Here is a 23,713-nt window from a genome sequence, read left to right as displayed (position 1 = left end):
TTATTTATACGCCCGTATACTACGTTTATTGAATCAAATCCGTATAAAATACGGACATTCCGTATAGGTTGACATGTATGGTCTTGTGTGAGGTTCATGTTTTGTTCCCTTTTTATTACAGAAGACGTACACTGAGGAAGAGCTAAACGCCAAGCTCACACGCAAGGTCCAGAAGGCAGCTCGGCGTCAGGCCAAGCAGGAGGAGCTGAAGAGGCTCCACAGGGCTCAGGTGATGCTCTACTGGTGGTCTTGGACATGCAGAAAGCAGAAGCGTGAATAGAAAAATGAGTAGAACATTTAAGCGTTGTCAAATGAGCAATCGGAGCCTTGATTATGGGTTTGTTTTGGCTACTCAGATCATTCAGAGACAGCTCGAGCAGGTGGAGGAGAAACAAAGACAGCTGGAGGAGAGGGGAGTGGCAGTGGAGAAGGCTCTGCGAGGGGAAGCAGGTACCTCACATTTTACTTTTTCTTTCAATGCTTTTACCTTCTTAGTCATACCAACTTCTTTGTATATACCTCAGGCTCTTTAGTCATAGATCGAGTGGTCCCTTCTGATATTTCTGTAGTATGATGTGGGGTTTTGTTTAACAGACTGCATGAAATTCAAGAACATTAGCCTGTTATCTGCAGTCGTACCACTGTTCGATGTTCTGTTTTCGCTTGTGATGAATACCTTCAAGCTAGTTTTGTGCAGATATTTAGTTAATCTTTGGACAATTCAAATGTTTGTGCATTTAGGTACATTTCTAAACCATAGGTTAAACTATATAACTTTTATAGCATGAAAAGGCCCATCACAGTTATTACATAATCACCCAATCACACCTGGAACATATTCTGTTCATGTTTTTTTTTTCTTCCATCTGTTAAGTATTTCAACATTTAACTAGGTGTGTATCTGTAACTTCATTAACAAATGTTATGGCTATGACCTGCAGGGTTCTGTCTTCACATCATACATAATTAAGTTATTCCACGAAATCGATTCGTACACGAGCTGATAGCCGACGAGGTGCGTGTTTTATTATATGTACATTCACTGGATTTTGAGAAATGGAGCAAATTTTTTTTTCTCAAATTCAATAAATTAAAAACTTTATACAAAACATCCAAGAAAATTTCTGCTTAGGCAGATTTCTTAAAAACCTATCGATGCTGCACGAATTGACTTTAGTGTTGCTTTTTTGTAGAAAGTGCCGTCTTGCTGTCATGCCGAGGTATAGAATAGCTTTAGACATTTATTTAATTCTTCCTTGGATATTTCAGTGATGTAATTTTCAAACTTCTTTGAGCTTTTGAACAAGTCTAAAAAAAAAATTCAACAAATTTTAATGCTTAAAGATGAAGAATGTAAACAAACCGGCAAAATGACAGTAGCGATTTGTGAAACATGCTGCTATAATAATTCTTGGGGAAAAAAAAGTTCTTACCATCAAATACTTCTATTCCATATTGTTGCGCTTTGGATTTTTTGGGGGCTTGTTTTCAAATAGAGCTTTTATTTTATTCTCGGTTGGTTCAGCAACACATTCCGCCATTTTGTTTTTCTCTACTCGTGGTATATGAGCTGATAGCTTCGTAGTAGCAATGACGGGCCATTTTTAAATCTATTTGTGATCAAGGAGTATGGCATATCAAAACAAAGAGTAGGAAGTTCTGAATTCAAAACTGGTTTTATTTTCCCCCCTAGGTTAAATAGAACAGAAGTTACAGCTGTTTGAAATTTTCAGTTTTTTGAAATTTTAATTTTTTTTTCCCCCATCAGCCTTACACTTCCAGCATTATGCATCCATCTTGAGAAAGCAAAGTAAAGCACCTTCAGGAGCAATTCTTCTGCCCAAAACATCTATCAACTGCTCAGAGTTGAAAAATAACCTTTTGCTCCAGTATTTTTTAAAATTTATTTTGAAATTTGGGGGCGCCATGGCTCAGTCGACTAAGGCGCCATACCATAAATCCGGGGACCCGGGTTCGATTCCGACCCGAGGTCATTTCCCGATCCCTCCCCGTCTCTCTCTCCAGCTCATTTCCTGTCTCTACACTGTCCTATCCAATAAAGGTGAAAAAAGCCCAAAAAAATATTTTATTTTGAAATTTATTTGCATTATTTGCATAGTGAGATGGCATAAACTACTCAAATCATTTTCAACAACTGAGCAGTGGCATGACCAGAACTGTTGATTGTAGGTACTTTGCTGGCCATCGTACCGAATCATTCAAACCCAACTAAAGATCATTAAGGATAACATAATATACATAGATTCCTTTTAAAGTATTAAATCTGTGTGCTCTGACTGTATTCTCTTCTCTACAACTCGCCTAATTGGCATACAAACGCCCCTTATTGCATGTGATGGCACAACAAGGCAAAAGGTGGCAGCACAGTTCCACATGTTACTTTTCAGAGGGTGGCGCTCAAAAGCGCCATGTAATGCATGTTTCTAATCAAATTTAACTTCTTCAAAACAATATGATTAACATCCCTGAACCTTCTCTTTTTCCCTCTATCCTCCAGAATGCAATATTTTTGTTTTCCATAGAAGGATACGCATCTATTGACCGTGACTAGAACTTCTGCTGTCTCTGGCCAGCTTCCAGTTTGACCAAAATTACTACGAAAAGGCCCACCAGGGGTCATGATTGTTCTCGACCTCTGGTATCGATTTCGGCCAGTGTTGACCAATAGAAAGCGAGCTAGAGTTTTGTCACCACAGGGATGACAAGTCATTGGGTTTCGACCAAAATCCAACATGGCCGCACCCAGCGGTTTCATCGTCAACATTCAGAAAAAAGATCGCTGTGTTTAAAAGTAATCAGTATCGTGCAAATCTGAGTGCATATTCTGAAAATTCAGGGTTTTTTCCTATAAAATACCCAACTCTTGTGAAGCTGAATGTACTACTTACGTTGGTACACGGTGATCGAAAATTTGCAATTTACTGTGTAAACGGATAGACACTTCCCGCACAGCAAGCACTGCTGGCGTTACTACTAGTAGTAGAGTAGCCAATCAGAGCACACGATTGTTCATATCCAGTGAATGTGGATAGAATAATTAAGTTCTTCCACAAAATCGAGTCATACATGAGCTGATAGCCAACTAGACGCATAGCACCGAGTTGGCTATAAGCCATGTATGACGAGATTGAGTGGAATAACTGTTTCATTCTATCCACATTCGCTGGATTTTGAGAAACGGAGCATTTTTATTTGTAGCAAATTTGATAAATAAAAACTTCATACAAAGCGTCCAAGAGTTATGGCTCAGGTGGATAAGGCGCCATACCATAAATCCGGGGACTCGGGTTTGATTCCGACCTGAGGTTATTTCCCGATCCCATCTCTCTCTCCCGCTCATTTCCCGTCTCTACACTGTCCTATCCAATAAAAAGGTGAAAAAAGCCCCCCCAAAAAATCTTGAGTGTAAACAAACCGGCGAAATGACGGGAGCAATTTGTGAAAAATTCTGTAATAATTCTTGAATAATAAAAAAGATACGTTCTTACCATCAACTACTTATTCCATATTTAATTTTTTGTGTGTGTGTGTATTTTTAGGGTTTTGTTTTTATGGATGAAAGTCTTCCGGATTTACCCGGAAATCCAGATGTTTGACAACACTCTTGAAAATCTCCGGTTTCCCGAATGGAGAAATTTATTTTTTGGATTTTTCGCGTTCCTAGACGTGGCATAATACTTCGCATCGTCCTTGCCTGGGCGCAGTCCTTAAATAGCCCAAACATAGTTCATTGATTAAAGACAGGTGTTCTTTACGTGCCGGAGCTCGTTAGGCGCACGCGCGCCCAAGGCGCGCCTTCATGTGCACGAGCTAAGGCGCGCAGGACTGACACCGTTCTGCGCAAGCGCAACACAATCGCACTAGAAAGCATGTTCAAGCTGCCAGTGTAGCTGCAGTCTCTTTAGTTGCGAATTACAAGTATTTCCTCGTGTGTTAATAATTCGCCATGTCAAAACAAGCAAAACTTTCCTCCTCCTTTCGACGTGAAGAGAGGTAAGCAATTTATTATATAATTTTTCCATCAAAGTTGCATTTTGTGGCGTCGAAGCTAAGTTTTAGTGCCGTTTCTAGAACACAACGTCAAGAAAACGTGGAAGAAACAGCAATAATGGAAGAGCCGGTTTCTAAGCTGCCTAAAACTAGCGGTGGTAATTATTTTTTGTTACATAATGCACTCAGGCTGCCAGTCAGTGTGTGACACACACACACCCTGAAAAATCCTAGCTACGCCCCGATTTACATGAGAAATTTGGTATTTATTGGTGTGTTTAAATTTACAGACAATACGAACTAATGTAAACAGCTGGCTTCAACTCGCATAAATATGAATTGTGTGCGATTGCTCATATCCAGTGAATGTGGATAGAATAAGACCTAATATTTGAGAGATTATTCCAAATGAAATTCCTAATCACAGTTATGTATGACCTTAATCAGTCATGATTTCAGAATTGTGCCAGGACTGATAGAAATGTTCGTAAGCTGTGCTCCAAGAAGCCACAAGTTTGTGTTCTCACCTCTTCAGTCCATACAGATGCAGAGGACAGTGTGGACCGTTCAGAAGAAAATGTGTTTATAAAACTCATTGTGGCTTTATCTACATTTTATATATGTTCTTCACACACACATCATGTTTAAGAAGCACATCACAAGGGACTATCAAGGATTTAATCCTCACTGGGACAGATCGAGTCGATTCTGGTTGTTTTGTTTATTTTAGGCCATAAATAATGTTGGTTCATGAGGCCTGCTTGAATAGATTAATGTATAAAATCGCAGACACGAGTCAGGTTTCAATGAAGGCTATACACACTGAGCGATTTGCAGTACATCAGCAGCTTTAGTTGTAGTTAGTGAGCGATTCTTTGTCCTTGCTGATCATTTTGCTCTTCTTTCATCCTTCTTCCTGTCCATCGCGTCACTGAAAAGAGTGCTTTTCAACTGAATCTCTGAAGATGCTTCTTAACCTCTCTATCCTTCACTCTCTTTAAGGGTTAGAACTCTTTAAGGGTTCTAGTGTTAGCCCTAAACAGCGCAAGAGGCGCTCAGGTATCCATGCCGATAATGTTAGTAGGTGTTAAGTCTTCGTCTGTGATATCATCATCTTTCCTGATTTTCTCCTCATATGTGTTTCAGTTGCATGGAACCAATTCTGTGTGTCTAACATAGATTTGTGTGCCCTCTCACTGGACGTACAGTACGAAAGCAGAGTGCTGTATTTAGAATACAGTGACCAGCATGTACTATATATCTGTTTTGTCGTATTGACTTTAAATTGCAGTTGCAGCATGACCAGAAGTCAGTAAATAAAGGGACTTTATGGGGTATATGGAACATACTGGTCTTGACCATTCCTTCTGTTTCATATCCAAGATGTACGCCCTGTGTCCGAAATCACTCACTCGTTCACTCCTCCCGACTCACTATATAGAGGACTATATAGTGAGCTCACTGATGAAATGAAAAAACGCTTTCGGATACTACTCCGCCACGCCGTTATTTACACTACCGTTCAAAAGTTTGGGGTCACTTTGAAATGTCCTTATTTTTGAAAGAAAAGCACTGTTCTTTTCAATGCAGATCACTTTAAACTAATCAGAAATCCACTCTATACATTGCTAATGTGGTAAATGACTATTCTAGCTGCAAGTGTCTGGTTTTTGGTGCAATATCTCCATAGGTGTATAGAGGCCCATTTCCAGCAACTCTCACTCCAGTGTTCTAATGGTACAATGTGTTTGCTCATTGCCTCAGAAGGCTAATGGATGATTAGAAAACCCTTGTACAATCATGTTAGCACAGCTGAAAACAGTTTAGCTCTTTAGAGAAGCTATAAAACTGACCTTCCTTTGAGCAGATTGAGGTGGGGTTTACATTAGACCGTATCAGCGGATCATCAGATTAACGTTTTTAAAAACGATTAGCGTGCACACAGCAACGCCAATACACGGATACGCTAATCACATGACTAATTAGACGGCACGTAAGTTGAAATGTAATGTGTAAATTTCTCCTCAGCGGCTCGGCTCCGCAGGCATCCTGCGCTCCAAATCACTCCGCCCTGAACAGCGAGTGCCCTCTGGAGGGTGCGCACTCCGGCCCTGCGCAGCTCACAGAGCGCGCGAGTGAAGCGCACGAGCAGTGATTCGGGACTGAGCCGCTGTGTGTGTGATCCCAGTGCATATCGGGCATGCGCAAGTCACTTACCACTTGCAAGTGGAAGGATGGCAAGCCTAAAGACAATCATAACTACACAATGGGCAGTATTTGCATCAGTATTTGCAGTATTTTCATACTTTTATACTCTTTAATGAAAGGTGATACAAGGCGGAAGTCCGCGCCGTTTTTCAGCAGTCGCGTCACATGACCAACGCCAGCGAATCAGGAAGGTGGATGTCACAGTGACGTTGTCCAATGACGACGTCAGCTAGAGCTCAGCACAGCGTATCCTCGTATCTCAATGTTTACACAGCACCGGATCAGATACGAACTGGGTTGAATACGTGGGCCCTGGCGGATTCCCGTTTCCCGGTGTTTTAATGTGAACGGACAGTGCATCCGCGAAGAAAACAAGACAGATACGGTCTAATGTAAACTTGGCCTGAGTTTCTGGAGCATCACATTTGTGGGGTCGATTAAATGCTCAAAATGGCCAGAAAAATGTCTCGACTACATTTTCTATTCATTTTACAACTTTATGGTGGTAAATAAAAGTGTGACTTTTCATGGAAAACACAAAATTGTCTGGGTGACCCCAAACTTTTGAACGGTAGTGTACGTCATTACTGTCGTACAGTTAAAACGTGCCAAATCAGTCGGCTTCAAAATAATAAATACATGCATGTATTTTTGTGATAAATCCATAGTATACTGAGCATATTTCGTACATTTAATAAATACAGAGTACTTTGTGTCTGCTGCATCTTTCAGTTCTTTTAAATCAAGGCTGAATACTTTCTTCTTTGCCGCTGCCTTTTATTCAATCAAATTTGAGACTTGTAATTTGATTTCTTTCAGTGTGACCGCAATGCATGATGGGATATATTGCTTGGTTAGTGATTATCGGTTGTACGCTACTTTTCGTGATGCATTGTGGGATACTTCGAGTGCACTATATAGGGTGTAATAATGCTCACTATACATTCAGACAAAATGGTGACCTCACTATATATATGGCCCTTTTCCACTACCCTTTTTCAGCTCACTTCAGCTCGCTTCAACTCACTTCAGCCCGACACGGCTCGCGTTTCGACTACCAAAAACCAGCACGACTCAGCTCGTTTCAGCCCTGCTTAGCCCCTAAAACTCGCACCGTTTTGGAGTGGGGCTGAAGCGAGCCAAGCCGTGCCAAGTGAGGTTGGGGGCGTGAGCAGACACTCCCCTGTGCACTGATTGGTGAGGAGGCGTGTCCTCACATGCCCACACACGCCCCGCGAGCGCGCTGGGATCTGTAAACACCGCAAACCCAGAAGGAGAATAATTACGAATTACGAGAATTTCTGAAGCCTTATGCGCCTCGCCTCATCTATACGCTCTTGCCAGTATCTGTCCGCGTTGTCGGTGACAACAAGCCACAGCACCAAGACCAGCAACACTAACGACTCCATGTCCTCCATGTTTATTGTTTACTATCCGGGTTGTGAGACTACCGATAAAAGATCACTGAATCAGTGACATACAGATCATCGTGCACGAGTTCGCGGAGCGCAAGGCTCGTCGTATGCCCTTCAAATAATGCGCGCAGTAGGCTATTGATGTTTTATTATGAGCCATGTACAGTATGTCGCCTAATGTTTTTTTGTTTCTGAGTTACATGTTCGTTTGAAGGACTTAATGTACCAAATAACATAGTTGCACCCCGGAGTGTTGAAATTGGTAAACACAGTGCATTCAGTGAGGTTTGCACCGCCCTCCTTTTATTTCTGACTCTTCCTGTCACCGTTGCAACCTCTGAGCGCTCATTCGTATGCCCTTCAAATAATGTGTGCAGTATAGGCTATTGATGTTTTATTATGAGCCATGTACAGTATCCTAATGTTTTTTGTTTCTGAGTTACATGTTCGTTTGAAGGACTTGATGTACTAAATAACATAGTTGCACCCGGTAGTGTTGAAATTGGTAAACACCGCAGTTGCGAACATTTTGTAGCCTAAAATGATGTTATGATAAGCTTTAATAAAGGGCCCGGTCATTTGCCCCGGCCCGGCTCTGACTTGTTCCGCCACTGTCACTGATGTCACTGTTTGCGCTGCTTAACGACATCACGTGACGTCCACCCACTTTCGCTAACTCCACCCAATGTGTCCACCCACTTCCAGCCAGCACGGTTCAGCGCGGTTGTAGTCGAAATGCAACTCCAACAGCCCCACTCAGCTCGACTCAGCACGGCACGGCTCAGCCGCGTTTGTAGTGGAAAAGCGGCATTAGTGAGTGATTTTGGACACAGGGACAGATTCTGCTTAGTTAGTTTGAAGAAAAGAATGAATGATCGTGAAAATGGTTCATCGAATCACAGACCCCTTTCCCAGATCCGAGCCTGTGGCAGGGCACAGCAGCGCAAATCTATGTGCCCATTCCTGTTGTTCTGAGACATGCCGTGCACATGCAACGTCTGTATATAACCACATGCATACATGTACATACAGTTTACCATATTCTGCACACTCTACAGTACATGGGTGCGTGTGGGTGTTGGTTTTTAAACACATGCATGACTTGTGGGTTTTGTTTTGTTTTGTTTTTCTTTTTACTTGGACTAGCTGTGCCTGTGGTGTGCAGTAACACATCTCTAATATATCCTTATTGTAGACTATTGGGGAGAGTCTAATTACAGTGAGATCCTGGACTTGCATCTGGGCGGTATGTATTTCATGCCTGTCGCTTCAGAATAACAATGAGCTAACTCGCCTCTCTTTCTCCCTGTACTTACTGAAGCTCTTCTGTTACTGTGTCTCGCTTTCTCGCCCATGGATCCCAACCCAGATCAGTGTAACCAAATTATTCATAGACAAGCACACTCCTAGGGATATACAGTGTAATTGTTTTCATGTCAACTCAATCAAGGCATCTGAATGACTGACTTGTTATAAGCAGTTTTTTTTTTTTTAAGGGTTAGATTTTTTTGGACTCAACTGGATCCTGCTTTTTAAATTACACTGTCAAATTTCAATTTGATTTCTTTGTATTGTCTGTTTTCTTTGTTATCTCTTCGACAATCAATTTGTCAGTTATTCTCAACAATTCAGATATATTAAATATGCTTATGGTACAAAAGCCATAGTCAATTCTGTGAAGCAAAGATGGCTTCATTTCTCTTATAAGGAAAGCAGCCGGCTGATTGGTCCAAGCATCTGGGACTAAACACAACCTCCATGATGTTTTTATCGGGAAAGTGGTCTACTGCCGCTCTATCATTGTTAACATTTATTTGTGTCTTTATTTAAGATTACATTTTATTTTATTTTAACAGAAGATAGTCATCTAAAACCAAATTTGTTTAAAAAAAAAGTATTTTAGTTTAGGGTCTGACCAATATAAAAAAAATAAATAAATTTTCACTTATACTGGTAAGAACATCCAACTTCTGCTATAATCAGCTGATAACCCCAATACTTTTGGTTGAACTGGAATTTGCTGATTGTTATTCAGATTCAAGCTATGAAGACAGCAATGTCATTCTGAAAAATAATGAAATTCTGAACTTTCAAACAAAACTGAATTTAAATGAAATTCTGCCAGTTGAAAAAGGATTTTATGTAAGAAACTGGAAGTTGGAGTCTTGATCCTACAGCCATTCAGATTGAAATGAACTGTGCCCGCTCCCAAAGAATCACTTCCTACAAGTGATGGTTCTCTTTAGCATCCTGCAATAATGCTTGGTGAGCGTTCCTGATCCATCACTATGATTTTCCATACACGTTGATGATTCCATGGAATATACCCGAGCCGATTGTCGGTATGGGATATTGGGAATTGCTGGTACATAACACTGATCAGAATGTCCATTAGTTTTATCCAACACTACAGCTAAGATTGCATCACTCTAAACCATAAACTACATAAATTTCACCATATATTTTTTCCCTGTTTATCTTCCCAATTTGGTCACCAGTCAATTCCCAGCCACCTGCCAGAGCTTCCCATCATACCGCAGCTTCCAGCCAGTGAGACTGAAGAACAGCACATGGTTTTTCTGAGCCATGTGAAGCACAACATGGTGCATCTGTTCGAACGGTTGCTCATGCTGCATCACGTGGCAGCATAACTCACTCGGAGGAAAGTGCTTTTTGCCCTCTTCCGCATACATGAGCTCACAGAGGCCACATTTTATGGAGAAATGCTATATCGGTCAGGCCCTAATTCAGATTACAGCATTAAAAAAGACAAACAGAAGCTTGTGCATTGATTAAACTGTACTAAACAGCTGTTTGCTTTGGCCTGCTTTAGTTTGAGCTGCTTCCCCTCCACTCTCTCCACCATATCTGCTCACTTGTCCAGGAGCCGTGTGAGTGAGTGAGAGTGTGAGTGAGAGAGAGAGAGAGATCGATCTTTCATCCTTCTACAGACTCCTCTCGTGCGATGTCCTTATTTGCCATGTCCCTGTCCACCTCCACACAGTCGTGCTGCAGTGTGTTGTTTCAGTTTGTGCTTCTGTGCCATGTTGTAAACTTACCATCTTGTCCTTAGTCATCCACACTGACTGACAGGAGATAGCGTGGAGCTGTTTCAAACAAACACTGTCAGCCAAACAAAGAAAGGGGGGAAAAAACCACACAAGTTCTTACATTCCAATAAACAAGGACAAGACCTTGATTTTGTTCCCTGGATAATGTATTTAGTTATCTTTGTTTACTAATATAAAATCGCAAGATAAAATTTCTAAAGCCTGAAGCATGACCATTAATTTCTCTTTGGGCATCAAACCCACTTATGAACTTGTCTAAAGGCTGTGTTTGAAGTTTATTTCATCTTTGCATGAGTAATAAAACCTTATTGTGTTTTATACTGAGTATTCATGTACAATACTTACAATACCAACCTAATCCATCGCAGGTATGTATAAAGTGTATCTGGTTTGTTTGTTTGTTTGTTTGTTTGTTTGTTTGTTTGTTTGTTTTAAAGAAAGATATTCTATTATGCTAAGTGAAGATGTAGATGTGGAATAGCTGGAATGTAGAATGTGGATTTTCTGCTTGTTTGGAAAATGTAATGACTCTAGTTTTGGTCTGTTTTTGGAAATTGGCCCTCCGATCATAACCAACAGACACTGCATTTTTTAAGGGCCGTGGTCAAACTGTTTGGCCTGTATGATTTGTAACAAAGATTTTCTGCAGTTTGAAGAGCGAGCAGTTCAGCATGTCTCAGATAAGCATGATGTTCTCTGTGGTGTACCACAAGGCTCTATACTTGGTCCACTTTTATTTTCTTTGAGTGTGTTGACGCTGAGGGGCGGCACGGTGGTGTAGTGGTTAGCACTGTCGCCTCACAGCAAGAAGGTCCGGGTTCGAGCCCCGTGGCCGGCGAGGGCCTTTCTGTGCGGAGTTTGCATGTTCTGCCCGTGTCCGCGTGGGTTTCCTCCGGGTGCTCCGGTTTCCCCTACAGTCCAAAGACATGCAGGTTAGGTTAACTGGTGACTCTAAATTGACCGTAGGTGTGAATGTGAGTGTGAATGGTTGTCTGTGTCTATGTGTCAGCCCTGTGATGACCTGGCGACTTGCCCAGGGTGTACCCCGCCTTTTGCCCGTAATCAGCTGGGATAGGCTCCAGCTTGCCTGCGACCCTGTAGAACAGGATAAAGCGGCTAGAGATAATGAGATGAGATGAGGTGTTGACACTTGGTTAGATTATTAAGAAGCATGGCGCCAATTTTCATACCTAGGCAGATGATACACAGCTATGTACATCTGTTGTGCCAGATGAGGTCATTCCTCTTGACAGTCTCGTAACCTGGTCCAGTATTGTTGGCTGGATAAAGAACAATTTTTGCAAACTAATTGAAGACAGAAATGGTTGTCATTGGGATTGAAGCGAAACCAGTAGTGGTGTACTAATTATATCTAGCATTTACTGTCAAGGCAGGCACATGGTGGATGGGATGGGAGGGTGAGATCTAATTTGTCAAACTAAGTCACAGAGCCTGAAATCTGATTGGAAATCATATGCAAATGTGGCTTGAAGTTAGGAAACATCAGATTTTGTGTGATTTTTTTTCTTTTTCCCTATTCAGACTGCAGAATATCTTTATTTTTCAAATTAAAATAAAACTGGTTTGAGCTACCTGTCTAATCATAGCCTTAAAATTGGATTTAAGAAATAAATCAGTGTTAGCCTGTTTTGAGAACAAAGCCAAGTTCTTTAAAGCTGGTTTAAGGCTTGGTTTACGTTACCAGGTTCAAATGACACAAATCCGATTTTCTGCTTTGAAACGATACAAATCTGCCTTTTTCTTTTCAAGGGTTGTGTGGATATACTGTATCTTCAAATCGAACCTGATTTGAAAATCGGGCAACTTTCACGTGATCCTTGATTGGATACAGAACTAATGTGTCCATGGGACGTGAAAGAGAACGGTCAGTTTGTATATCAGTCATCACATGGTGTCAGCAGTAGAATTATGTGGAAATTGATTTACTTGATGTTTGGGGAATTGATTCTGATGAAATTCGATTGAACCTACCAAAACCTTGTAGTGTAGTGAAACAATTGGCCAAGAAATCACTGTGCTTATGAGGGGCGTTTTCAGGGGACAGATGTGAACTGTTAGGGTAGATGGATCTGATCTGAGCAAAAAAATCGGAATTGTGTAAAGAAGCTTGTAATGTGGTGGGTGTTTTCTTTTTCTCTCCCTGGCCTAAGGATGGCTGCGTTCATGCCATGCTTGTATTTTAAGCAGCTGATGTGCATGTCTGAACTGGAATGTGTGTTAGACTGTAGGTTTATTGTGATTATTGAGGATGATTGGTATGAGCTGGTTGCATTGATCAGCTCCACCACTGGCTTGATGTATGATGCACTGAGCAAAAGGCTTTCTCTGGTGATGTCAGTGTTTTATAGCATGGAGCACCTGAGACTGGGTAAAGTCTGAGTTTACTACTAATTAGATTCACTTTTAGCTCACGTTGCATTGATTTACTGATCTTTCTCAAGCCTAGAGCAGTATTGGAATCTCTGTCCCCTCTGTGATAGTCCCTTGGTGCAGTCCAACATTCCACATGCGCTTTAATATTGCAGATCATCGCAATATCAGTCTGTCCACCATATGACATGCCATATCCTGACTTTTACCTTGTTCACTTCTCACACACTACCTCCACCACCCATACTGTTTCACCAATGTGAGTCATCAAATCAAATGTTTGATATTTTCTTTGTGCATCATTTTTTCCCCGTGGACCGGCACAGAACACTCCTGCTTTTTCTTTCTTTTTCTTTTTTCTTCTTCTTCAAAAGTAGCCAGACCAAAGACTGTCTTATAAGACGAGAGAGATGATTATTTTTTATCCCCCCCCAATCCAGAGCTGAAAAGTTCTCAAAGATAGGACCCCCCACCCCCTTCAGTCTCAAGTGGCAGCAGCACATGCCGGGATAGATCTACTTTGCAAAACACTGTTTACTATACACTGTTTTACATAAGTATTCACCCCCTTTTTTGATATTCTTCACAACTTTTTTTTTTTCTTTTTTTTAATAACATTAAACTGAAATGGACTTGTATGGGATTATATGTTCTAGGATTATATGTTCTGGTGCAGCCAAGTCATGTAATTGGTTGAATGGCACTCACTTGTGTGCAAATGTCACATGATCGCATTATACACTTCTTCCTGGAAGACCCCAGAGTTTGTCAGAGAATGTATGTAGTCTGGGGACTTCCAGGAACAGGTGTATCTGGTTTCACCAAACTAATCTAAATAATCTCTCGGCGATGGGGGTTAATACTTATGCACTCTCAACTTTTATGTGATTTTATTTGTAAATGCTTCTGCAAACCATAATAATTTTCAATATTTACAGCTTTTTTTGTGTAGAGTCATTAAATAAGTCGAATTAAGTCCATTTGAGGGTTTTTTGGGTTTTTTTGGTAACACTACAAAATGTGGATAAGTTCGGGGGGGGGAATACTTATGCAAGCCAACAAAATTAGTTTCAGTCTTTCTTGCTCAATTTTTTTTGCTTTCTCTCTTAACACATTACACAGTGTAGCTTTAAGCTTCTCTCCATAGTTCTCTTGCTTTTTTTTTTTATTTTTTTTCTCCTCACTGTTCTCTCTCCCTCCCCTCTCCCACACCTCCATTTTTTTTCTTTCCTCTGCCCTCTCCTTCTCTGTCACCTCCCTCCTTTATTCACTTCACTTCCTCCACTCCTTTGTTCTGTCTCTTGGAAGTCGAGCCCTATGTCGGGACCCCTCGCTGGAGACCCCTGTCCTTCTGCCCATGCTGTTCCCCAGAAGGTAACGTAAACTCCGTCTCACCAGGCCGCACTAGCGTGCCAGTTCGACCCGTGGCCTTTTACCCAGACTGCCCTCCCTCTCTGGAGTTGTGGAGCAATCCTCCTCCTCCTTTTATCCAGTCTATTTACTCCCTTCACCCTCCCTTCCATTCCCAGATAATGATTTTCAACAAGAACAGGCATCCAATAGCATCTCTAGTTTGATCACTGAGTGTGGACTTGATAACTGCATGGTTTACTGTTTGTCACAAAACTTAAATTCCATGTAGTGTGTTTTAGCCGCTTCAATCCTCTTCTGTACAGCTGCATGTTATAATCGTGTTTACTGTGTGTTTTGGTGTGTGTACAGTCCATAACATACTGTAGATCAGGGGTTCTCAAACTTTTTAGAACTAGGAACCTCTTCAACTGTAAAATAAATTCTCCGGACCCTCTCAGTATGAACAGTATTTAAATCTGTCTGTCTATTTGAGGTCCAGACAGCATTCCGATTCCTGAACGATACCCCACAACACGTTAGGGCCGAGTTGACATTATTTATAGACTTGTATTTATAGAGTTATTGATATTAAACCCCATTCAGTTCAATCAATAACTAGAATAACTATACAAACTCAATAAATATATAATAGTTTTGATAAGGGTGGGTTGTGATTTCCGTCAGTGGAAATAAACCAAAAAAGAAATGGGGGGGGGGAATCATTGACCCCTTGGCTAAGATCCCTGGATCGCACTTTGAGAATCATTGATGGATGATTTTGTACGGCAGGTGAAGATGCAGCATTTTGGAGTTGAAAAGAAAGTAAGATTTTTTTTTTTTTTGCAGTTCATTTAGATCATCAGGCATGGCATTTCAATTCTATACACACGTTCTTAAGAAAATTCTCCTCAACTCTATACAGTATGTGCGCTGTGTAGCATATGTTCAGAACCAGGACAATAGTTCAACATATTCCCCTGTAAACCCCCCCCCCCCTTCAGGTTTATAATGCAAGCAACTTTTAATGCAAAGTGCAAACTACTGATGCACTCATACTTTAAAACAGTGGTTCTCAAACTGGGGGGCACGGACACTCCGCGAGTGAGGCGTGTGGTCACAGACCGCTCAATGGCAAATGTAAGGGGCTGGTTTACAGTTGCACCAACAACTAACGAACGCCTTCGTCTTCAGTCCAGCCAATGAAAACAGTGTTATTATTTGAAATCTCAGCAAGGAACTTTTATAGACACACCTCAAGTACATAAGAGATCACAGACATCGGAAACACACCACTGTGCAATCGAGTCGAGCTCATACCATTGCAGCTGTCATATAGCCTACTGTTAGGTTTTCAATTACCTTTTTAAAGCTATATACAGTGGGGCAAAAAAGTATTTAGTCAGCCGCCAATTGTGCAAGTTCTCCCACTTAAAAAGATGAGAGAGGCCTGTAATTTTCATCATAGGTACACTTCAACTATGAGAGACAGAATGGGGGGAAAGAATCCAGGAAATCACATTGTAGGATTTTTAATGAATTAATTGGTAAATTCCTCGGTAAAATAAGTATTTGGTCACCTACAAACAAGCAAGATTTCTGGCTCTCACAGACCTGTAACTTCTTTAAGAGGCTCCTCTGTCCTCCACTCGTTACCTGTATTAATGGCACCTGTTTGAACTCGTTATCAGTATAAAAGACACCTGTCCACAACCTCAAACAGTCACACTCCAAACTCCACTATGGCCAAGACCAAAGAGCTGTCAAAGGACACCAGAAACAAAATTGTAGACCTGCACCAGGCTGGGAAGACTGAATCTGCAATAGGTAAGCAGCTTGGTGTGAAGAAATCAACTGTGGGAGCAATTATTAGAAAATGGAAGACATACAAGACCACTGATAATCTCCCTCGATCTGGGGCTCCACGCAAGATCTCACCCCGTGGGGTCAAAATGATCACAAGAACGGTGAGCAAAAATCCCAGAACCACACGGGGGGACCTAGTGAATGACCTGCAGAGAGCTGGGACCAAAATAACAAAGACTACCATCAGTAACACACTACGCCGCCAGGGACTCAAATCCTGCAGTGCCAGACGTGTCCCCCTGCTTAAGCCAGTACATGTCCAGGCCCGTCTGAAGTTTGCTAGAGAGCATTTGGATGATCCAGAAGAGGATTGGGAGAATGTCATATGGTCAGATGAAACCAAAATAGAATTTTTTGGTAAAAACTCAACTTGTCGTGTTTGGAGGAGAAAGAATGCTGAGTTGCATCCAAAGAACACCATACCTACTGTGAAGCATGGGGGTGGAAACATCATGCTTTGAGGCTGTTTTTCTGCAAAGGGACCAGGACGATTGATCCGTGTAAAGGAAAGGATGAATGGGGCCATGTATCGTGAGATCTTGAGTGAAAACCTCCTTCCATCAGCAAGGGCATTGAAGACGAAACGTGGCTGGGTCTTTCAGCATGACAATGATCCCAAACACACCGCCCGGGCAATGAAGGAGTGGCTTCGTAAGAAGCATTTCAAGGTCCTGGAGTGGCCTAGCCAGTCTCCAGATCTCAACCCCATAGAAAATCTTTGGAGGGAGTTGAAAGTCCGTGTTGCCCAGCGACAGCCCCAAAACATCACTGCTCTAGAGGAGATCTGCATGGAGGAATGGGCCAAAATACCAGCAACAGTGTGTGAAAACCTTGTGAAGACTTACAGAAAACGTTTGACCTCTGTCATTGCCAACAAAGGGTATATAACAAAGTATTGAGATGAACTTTTGTTATTGACCAAATACTTATTTTCCACCATAATTTGCAAATAAATTCTTTAAAAATCAGACAATGTGATTTTCTGGATTTTTTTTTTCTCATTCTGTCTCTCATAGTTGAGGTATACCTATGATGAAAATTACAGGCCTCTCTCATCTTTTTAAGTGGGAGAACTTGCACAATTGGTGACTGACTAAATACTTTTTTGCCCCACTGTATAGCTAGCCTTCCAGTATTGCTATTGCAGTAATAATTTAAAGTCTTTGTAAAGACTATTTCAGCCCTCTTTTCTCTCTTTAAAACTCCATTTCAATCCGATCTTACCATCTCTCTTTCCTACTTGTCAGTTTGCTTTCTCCTTTGCCTACTTGTCAACCTACTCTTTCTCCTATTTTTTTCTCTCCTTTCCTCCACCTTTTTTCTTCAATTAAAAATTGTAAGGTCCAACACCGTATCACAGTTAATTATATTTTAACTTAATTACATTAAGCACGGTTTGTAGATTGCTCACTTTAGCGTAGCTAAGTCTGGTGTGTGGTGGTAAGGTGCTAGCATGCTTAGCTGAGCAAGTCCCTTTGCTACGTTCACACTTACAGCATAACGATCTTTTATTGGGTTAATAAACAATATGGACAAATTTTCTAATTCGTGAAAAAAAAGGGCTGGTCCCACTGATGCACCGGTTCCCAAAAAACCAAAAGTCCGCAAATATGATGAAAGTTATTTACAATACGGTTTTTCTGTGACTGGCACACTGGAACCACGTCCGCAATGTGTCGTTTGTGCGGAGGTGTTTGCCAATGACAGCGTGAAACCGTGCAAATTAAAGAGGCATTTGGACACCAAGCACCTTGACATGGAAAAACAAACCGGTGGATTATTTCAAAAGGTGTGATGCCCTTCATCTACAAAAGTCCACTATAACCAAACATACCACCGTGTCTAGTCAATGTCTCAAAGCTTCATACGTGGTCTCCCAGAGAATAGCTAAACTTGGGTACTATAGCCGAGACACTGATTTTGCCTGCAGCACAGGATATTTGCAGAATAATGCTGGAGGAAAGCACCACCGCTAAACTTAGTGACATTCCACTATCCAAGAGCACTGTAGCTCGGAGGATCTCTGATTTGGCCAGTGATGTTAAGGAGCAATTGCGACAACTAGTTAGACAACTTACTATGCATTGCAGTTAGATGAGTCGACTGATATTGCTGGGCAGGCTCAGGTGCTTACCTACGTAAGACCAGGAGATTGAAGAGGATGTTCTGTTTTGTCTTCCTCTTCAAACCTGTACAACTGGGGAAGCAATCTTTCATCTTATTGACTCGTTTGTCAAAAATGCAGACTTGGTCTGGGAGAAGTGTGTTGGTATTTGTACCGATGGGGCGCGATAATTGACAGGACGTGAGAGTGGCCTAGTGACACGCCTTCAACAGGTAGCTCTGTTAGCAAGATGGACTCATTGCATGATCCATCGCAAGGCACTTGCAGCTAAAAAACAATGCTGACGCTCTTCCAGTCTGTGCTTCAACAGGCAGTTCAGATGATAAATTACATTAAGTCGCGTCCATTGAACTCACGGTTATTCGGGGTCCTCTGTCAGGAAATGGGTTCTGGGCACGCAGATGTTCGCTGGCTTTCCAGAGGGAGTGTGTTACAGCGCTTGTATGAGCTGCGAGAAGAGGTGAAGTTGTTGTTTTTGACCGAAAGCAATTCGGAACTGGCCAAGCACTTCCATGATTCCCTGTGGCTAGCTTCCTTGTCGCATTTGGTCGACATATTTGACAGACTGAATAGTTTTGAATCTGTCTTTGCAAGGCCGGGATTCCAATGTGTTGGTCCTTGCTGACAGATACCCCTTTTCCACCAAATCAGTTCCAGGGCTGGTTCGGAGCCGGTGCTGGTTCACAACTCGTTCAACTTGCGAGCCAGCTGAGAACCAGCTTGCTTTTCCATCACTCGCAGTGGTAAGAGAAGACACGTCAGCTACGTCGCTGTATACGTCAGCTACGTCGCTGTATACGTCATTACGTCGCTGTATACGTCAGTTACGTCGCTACGTTTGCATAAACCTTGGCGCGAATATCGAAGCAAAAACAACACGGAAGAAGCAGCAGCAACAACAACAATAATAATAATGGATGACTTCGCGTTTGTACAGCTGCTGCTTCTCGTCGCTTAAAAATGGCGATCTTTCGCGGTCTTGTTATTGTTGTTGGTCTTAACAACTCCGCCCCCCCGCTGACGTAAGCGGTTCTTTCCTCTGGCCCAGCAGAGAGTTGGTGCTAGCCTGGAACCGGTTTTTCTGGCCCCAGAGCCAGTTCTTTGTCAGTGGAAACAGAAAACCCGGTTACAAACTAAGCACTGGCCCCGAACCAGCCCTGGAACTGCTTTGGTGGAAAAGGGGCAAGAGTGGATGCTTTCATCCAAAAACGTGTCCTGTGGCATGACCGCATAATTGTCGGAAATTGTGACCTGTTCCCCAGCCTCGCAGACTTCATCACTGAGGCACACGGCAGAGATTTCTCCTCTGTTTTTCAATCAGCTGCAGATCACCTGTCTGGGCTTAAACAGTAGTTAGTTTCTTATTTCAAGGAGGACTACCGGTCATTTTCATGGGTTCGGGACCCGTTTGTTTGCACCGCAAATGATTCGTCACTGCAAATGCAAAAGCAGCTTGTTGAGCTGAAGAGTGACAGCAGGCTGAAGCACCTTTCTAGCACCTGTTCTCTTGCATCCTTCTGGGTAACACTGACGCAGGAGGACCCCCAGCTCTGTGACGTTGCCTTAAAAATTCTCCTACCTTTCGCGTCAACATATTTGTGTGAGGCGGGCTGTTCAAAACTGACCGCGCTCAAAACTAACTACTGCAATTGCGCACAGATTGAGGATGACCTGAGGCTGTTATTGAGCCGAGAATTCGAGAACTCTGCCAAATAAAGCAGGCTCATGTGTCACACTGAGACATCCATTAACACTACCTCCAGTACTCTGGTAGAGTTTGTTTGTTCGTTCATGTGTTTGTTAGCAACTTTGCAGAAGAAAATGTACAGATGGATTTTCATGAAAATTTTACTAGATGTGTGTCTTGGCCCAACAAAGAACTTAAATTTTGGAGGTGATCCAGAACAGTGTCTGGATCCAGCAATTTTTAAAAGGAATATAGAGCAAAATTGAACATTTTCAGTCTCGGACTGTGTTGTCTAACATTGTAATAATACACAACAATAAAAAACCAGCCCAATAATAATAATGATGATAAGTAATAGCTTATCTATCTTTTTTCGGTCGGGGGGGGGGCCCAGATCGCAAATGTTTGAGAACCCCTGCTTTAAAATAATACAGAAGTGATTTGGTAAATTTCAGAACCAAATTTCAGTTATCCATGCACTATCAAAGATTTTGTATTTATGTGGCCTCATGGTTAAAGAAGCAGCTTTGGGACCAAAAGGTTGTCAGTTTGATTCCCTGGACCAGCATAAATGGCTGAAGTGCCCTTGAGCAAGGCACCTAACCCCAAGTGCTCCCCAGGCTACTCTGGGTGTGTTGTATGTCATTCTGGATAAGAGCGTCTACTAAATGCCTATAATGTTATGTTGGTAGTACATAACCAAGAATTCTTTCCTCTTGGAAAAAGTCCAAGGACAAATTATATACATTTATCTTCATTTCCAAATATTGTTAACAAATTCTACAAAAATCTGTAACATGAAATTTGTAGTAATAATAATAATAATAATAATATATATTGCCCCAACAACTGCCCTTAGACTTGAGTCGCATATTTTTCATTCTTTCCTCAGTACAATTTCTGTCCATGGTAACTGCACATTCACTACTGATATGATGGCAGAGTATTTCTTTAATTGTGTGTGTTGCTCTAGAGTTCTGAGTGGCTGTGTGTCTTTTGGTGAGACTGTGCTAACTCTGGTTTTCTCTCTGTGTCTCTTCTTCGGGAGAGAATGGGGCTGAATGTTGTGGAGGCTACTGGCAGTGCGTGTCCACTGGATAAGTTGCGCCTCCCAAACCCTGTCGTCCAGTGTGTCTCTGTCTCACATCGCTCTTGTGTCTGAGGATCTTTGCTTTGTGTGTTGAAGCAGCGCAGGGCTGTGTCCGCAAGCACCAACATTCAGTTTTTTGTGTGTAGTGTATTTTTCCTCCACTCTGTCAGCTAAGAATGTCAATGCTGCATCCAGGTTTGCTTGGCACCAATGAGCTTTTTGCATGTCTTTGTGTGTGTGTGTGTGTGTGTGTGTGTGTGTGTGTGTGAGAGAGAGAGAAAGAGAGCGAGAGACACTGAAAGGGATGTTAAAGGGACTGTTACAGGCTTTTAGGACTGTACTAGCATGGATTGATGTGTACAGATGGCCAACTGTGCAGCCACTGATTTCAGTCTTGCATGCTGCATTCTTTTAATCCATGCACACACGTTTTGGAACTTTTTTTTTTTTTAAACAGGCTCAAGAATGTGTATCTTCCCAGTCCCCAGTGTTATTTATAATATTTGGTATTTGCTGTTAGATTGGGTTAAGCTTGATTATACCACAGCACTGTTGAATTCTCAATTCTGATTGGTCAGAAGATTTTAATAAATCTATAACAGCAGTTCGATTAGTAGTGCCAACGCGCTTGAGAACACGATCGTTTCTATAGTAACAGCTCACACAGGGCTTGTATGGCTGACACTACACAAGAACAGATCTTATATATATAATGTGTGTGTAATATAACCTTTTCTATGAGGAGACATTTATTTAGCATTACTGGAAGGAGTCTCCAGTGTCAGCGATTTGGAATGGTCAGAGGTGAAGCTGTAACTTTTTAAGTTTTCTGGAGAGCTTTTGGATTTATTGGTAAAATGACAAGATGTCGTTTTAGCCTCATCAGTTTGAAGAGAGAGAAAGAAGCGATTGTGATGAGGAAACAACTTTACGGTGGTACTAGCATACAGTACGTAATAACCGGAATTAACTTGTTTCATGGATGTTCCACAAGATGAAATATAACAAAATGGATAAAACGCACAATATGTCCTCCTTTAATAAGTAAAAATGTAATCATTGGGAAATTGCTGTGGTATAAGGTGAATAAAACGCTTTGGGATGTGCTGTTATGAGAAAATAATCAACTTCTTGTGGTAGCAGGTTGATGTTCTTTAATAAGAATTGCAATTCTTGGCAAAATGCTGTGTGTTAGACTGGATCACGCCACCCTATCATTTATTTTCCATTAACAGCATCCCCTGTTGTGTTTTATTCCTTACCTATTATCAAGCACTGTTTACTGTGGCGTTTGAATGTGTGTGAGCCCTTTAGGATTTTCTACATTTCTGCATAAATATGACTGAAAACAACAGATTTTCACACAAGTCCTAAAAGTAGATAATAAGAACCAAATTAAATGACTGAGAAGAAAATATTATACTTGGTCATTTATTTATTAAGGAAAATCACATCAGCTTGGAGGAATTTTAGCCCATTCCTCTGTACAAAACTACTTCAACTCTGAGATGTTGGTGGGATTCCTCACATGAACTGCTCACGCAACATTTCGATTGGATTAAGGTCAGGACTTTGACTCTGCCATTCCAAAGCATTAACTTGATTCTTCGTTAACCATTCTTTCATAGAACGACTTGTGTGCTTAGGGTCGTTGTCTTGCTGCATGACCCACTTTCTCTTAAGATTCAGTTCATGGTAAGATGTCCTGATATTTACTTTTAGAATTCAATGGAATAATTCAGAATTCATGGTTCTGTCAGTGACGGAAAGCCATCCTGGCCGAGGTGCAGCAAAACAGACCCAAACCATAATACTACTACCACCACCATGTTTCACAGATGGGATAAGGATCATATGCTGGAATGCAGCGTTTTCCTTTCTCCAAGCTTAGCTCTTCTCATTTAAACCAAAAAGTTCTATTTTGGTCTCATCCATCCATAAAATTTTTCCAATAGCCTTCTGGCTTGTCCACATTATCTTTAACAAACTGTAATCAGGCAGCAGTGTTCTTTTTGGAGAGCAGTGGCTTTCCTCTTGCAACTCTGCCCTCTGCCATGCATACCATTTGGTTGTTCAATGTTCTCCTGATGGTGGATTCATGACCATTTAACATTATCCAATGTGAGAGAGGCCTTCAGTTGCTTAGAAGTTACCCTGGGGTCCTTTGAGACCTCACAGTCTATTAACATGCCTTGCTCTTGGAGTGATCTTTGTTGTTCGACCACTCCTGGAAGGTAACGGTGATTTTGGATTTCCTCCATGGATCTTGGATTGGTGGAGTCCAAATTTTTAGAGGAAATTTATTTTTTTTTTATCTTTCCAGCCTGATGAGTATCAACAACCATTTTCCTGAGGTTCTTAGAAATCCTTTTTAGTTGCGCAGTGATGCACTTCCATAAATGTGTGTTGTGAAGATCAGACTTTGATAGATCCCTGTTCTTCCAATAAAACAGGGTGCCCGCTCACACCTAATTATCATCCCACTGATTTGAAAACACC

At 41.6% G+C, this 23,713-nt stretch overlaps 1 protein-coding gene across 16 annotated transcripts in view; it reads left to right on the top strand.

The window, feature by feature from the left end:
- The window catches only part of mical3a (microtubule associated monooxygenase, calponin and LIM domain containing 3a), a 307,065-nt gene that overhangs the window by 275,949 nt on the left and 7,403 nt on the right, over positions 1–23,713 (top strand). For 13 of the 16 annotated variants that reach the window (XM_060923703.1, XM_060923715.1, XM_060923712.1 and 10 more), the window contains 3 exons: positions 122–229; positions 357–450; positions 8,830–8,880. In XM_060923703.1, the coding sequence (XP_060779686.1) occupies positions 122–229; positions 357–450; positions 8,830–8,880 (253 nt within the window). Of the gene's footprint in view, positions 1–121; positions 230–356; positions 451–8,829; positions 8,881–14,404; positions 14,471–14,625; positions 14,668–23,713 lie in introns of all 16 variants that reach the window. The other 3 variants (XM_060923719.1, XM_060923706.1, XM_060923717.1) reach the window with 2 other exon arrangements.

This window comes from Neoarius graeffei, chromosome 6, assembly GCF_027579695.1.
Source record: "Neoarius graeffei isolate fNeoGra1 chromosome 6, fNeoGra1.pri, whole genome shotgun sequence".
In the NCBI taxonomy this organism is placed as follows: Eukaryota; Metazoa; Chordata; class Actinopteri; order Siluriformes; family Ariidae; genus Neoarius; species Neoarius graeffei.
Note: the sequence above shows the minus strand (reverse complement) of the source record. Positions and strands in the feature narration are given on the sequence as shown.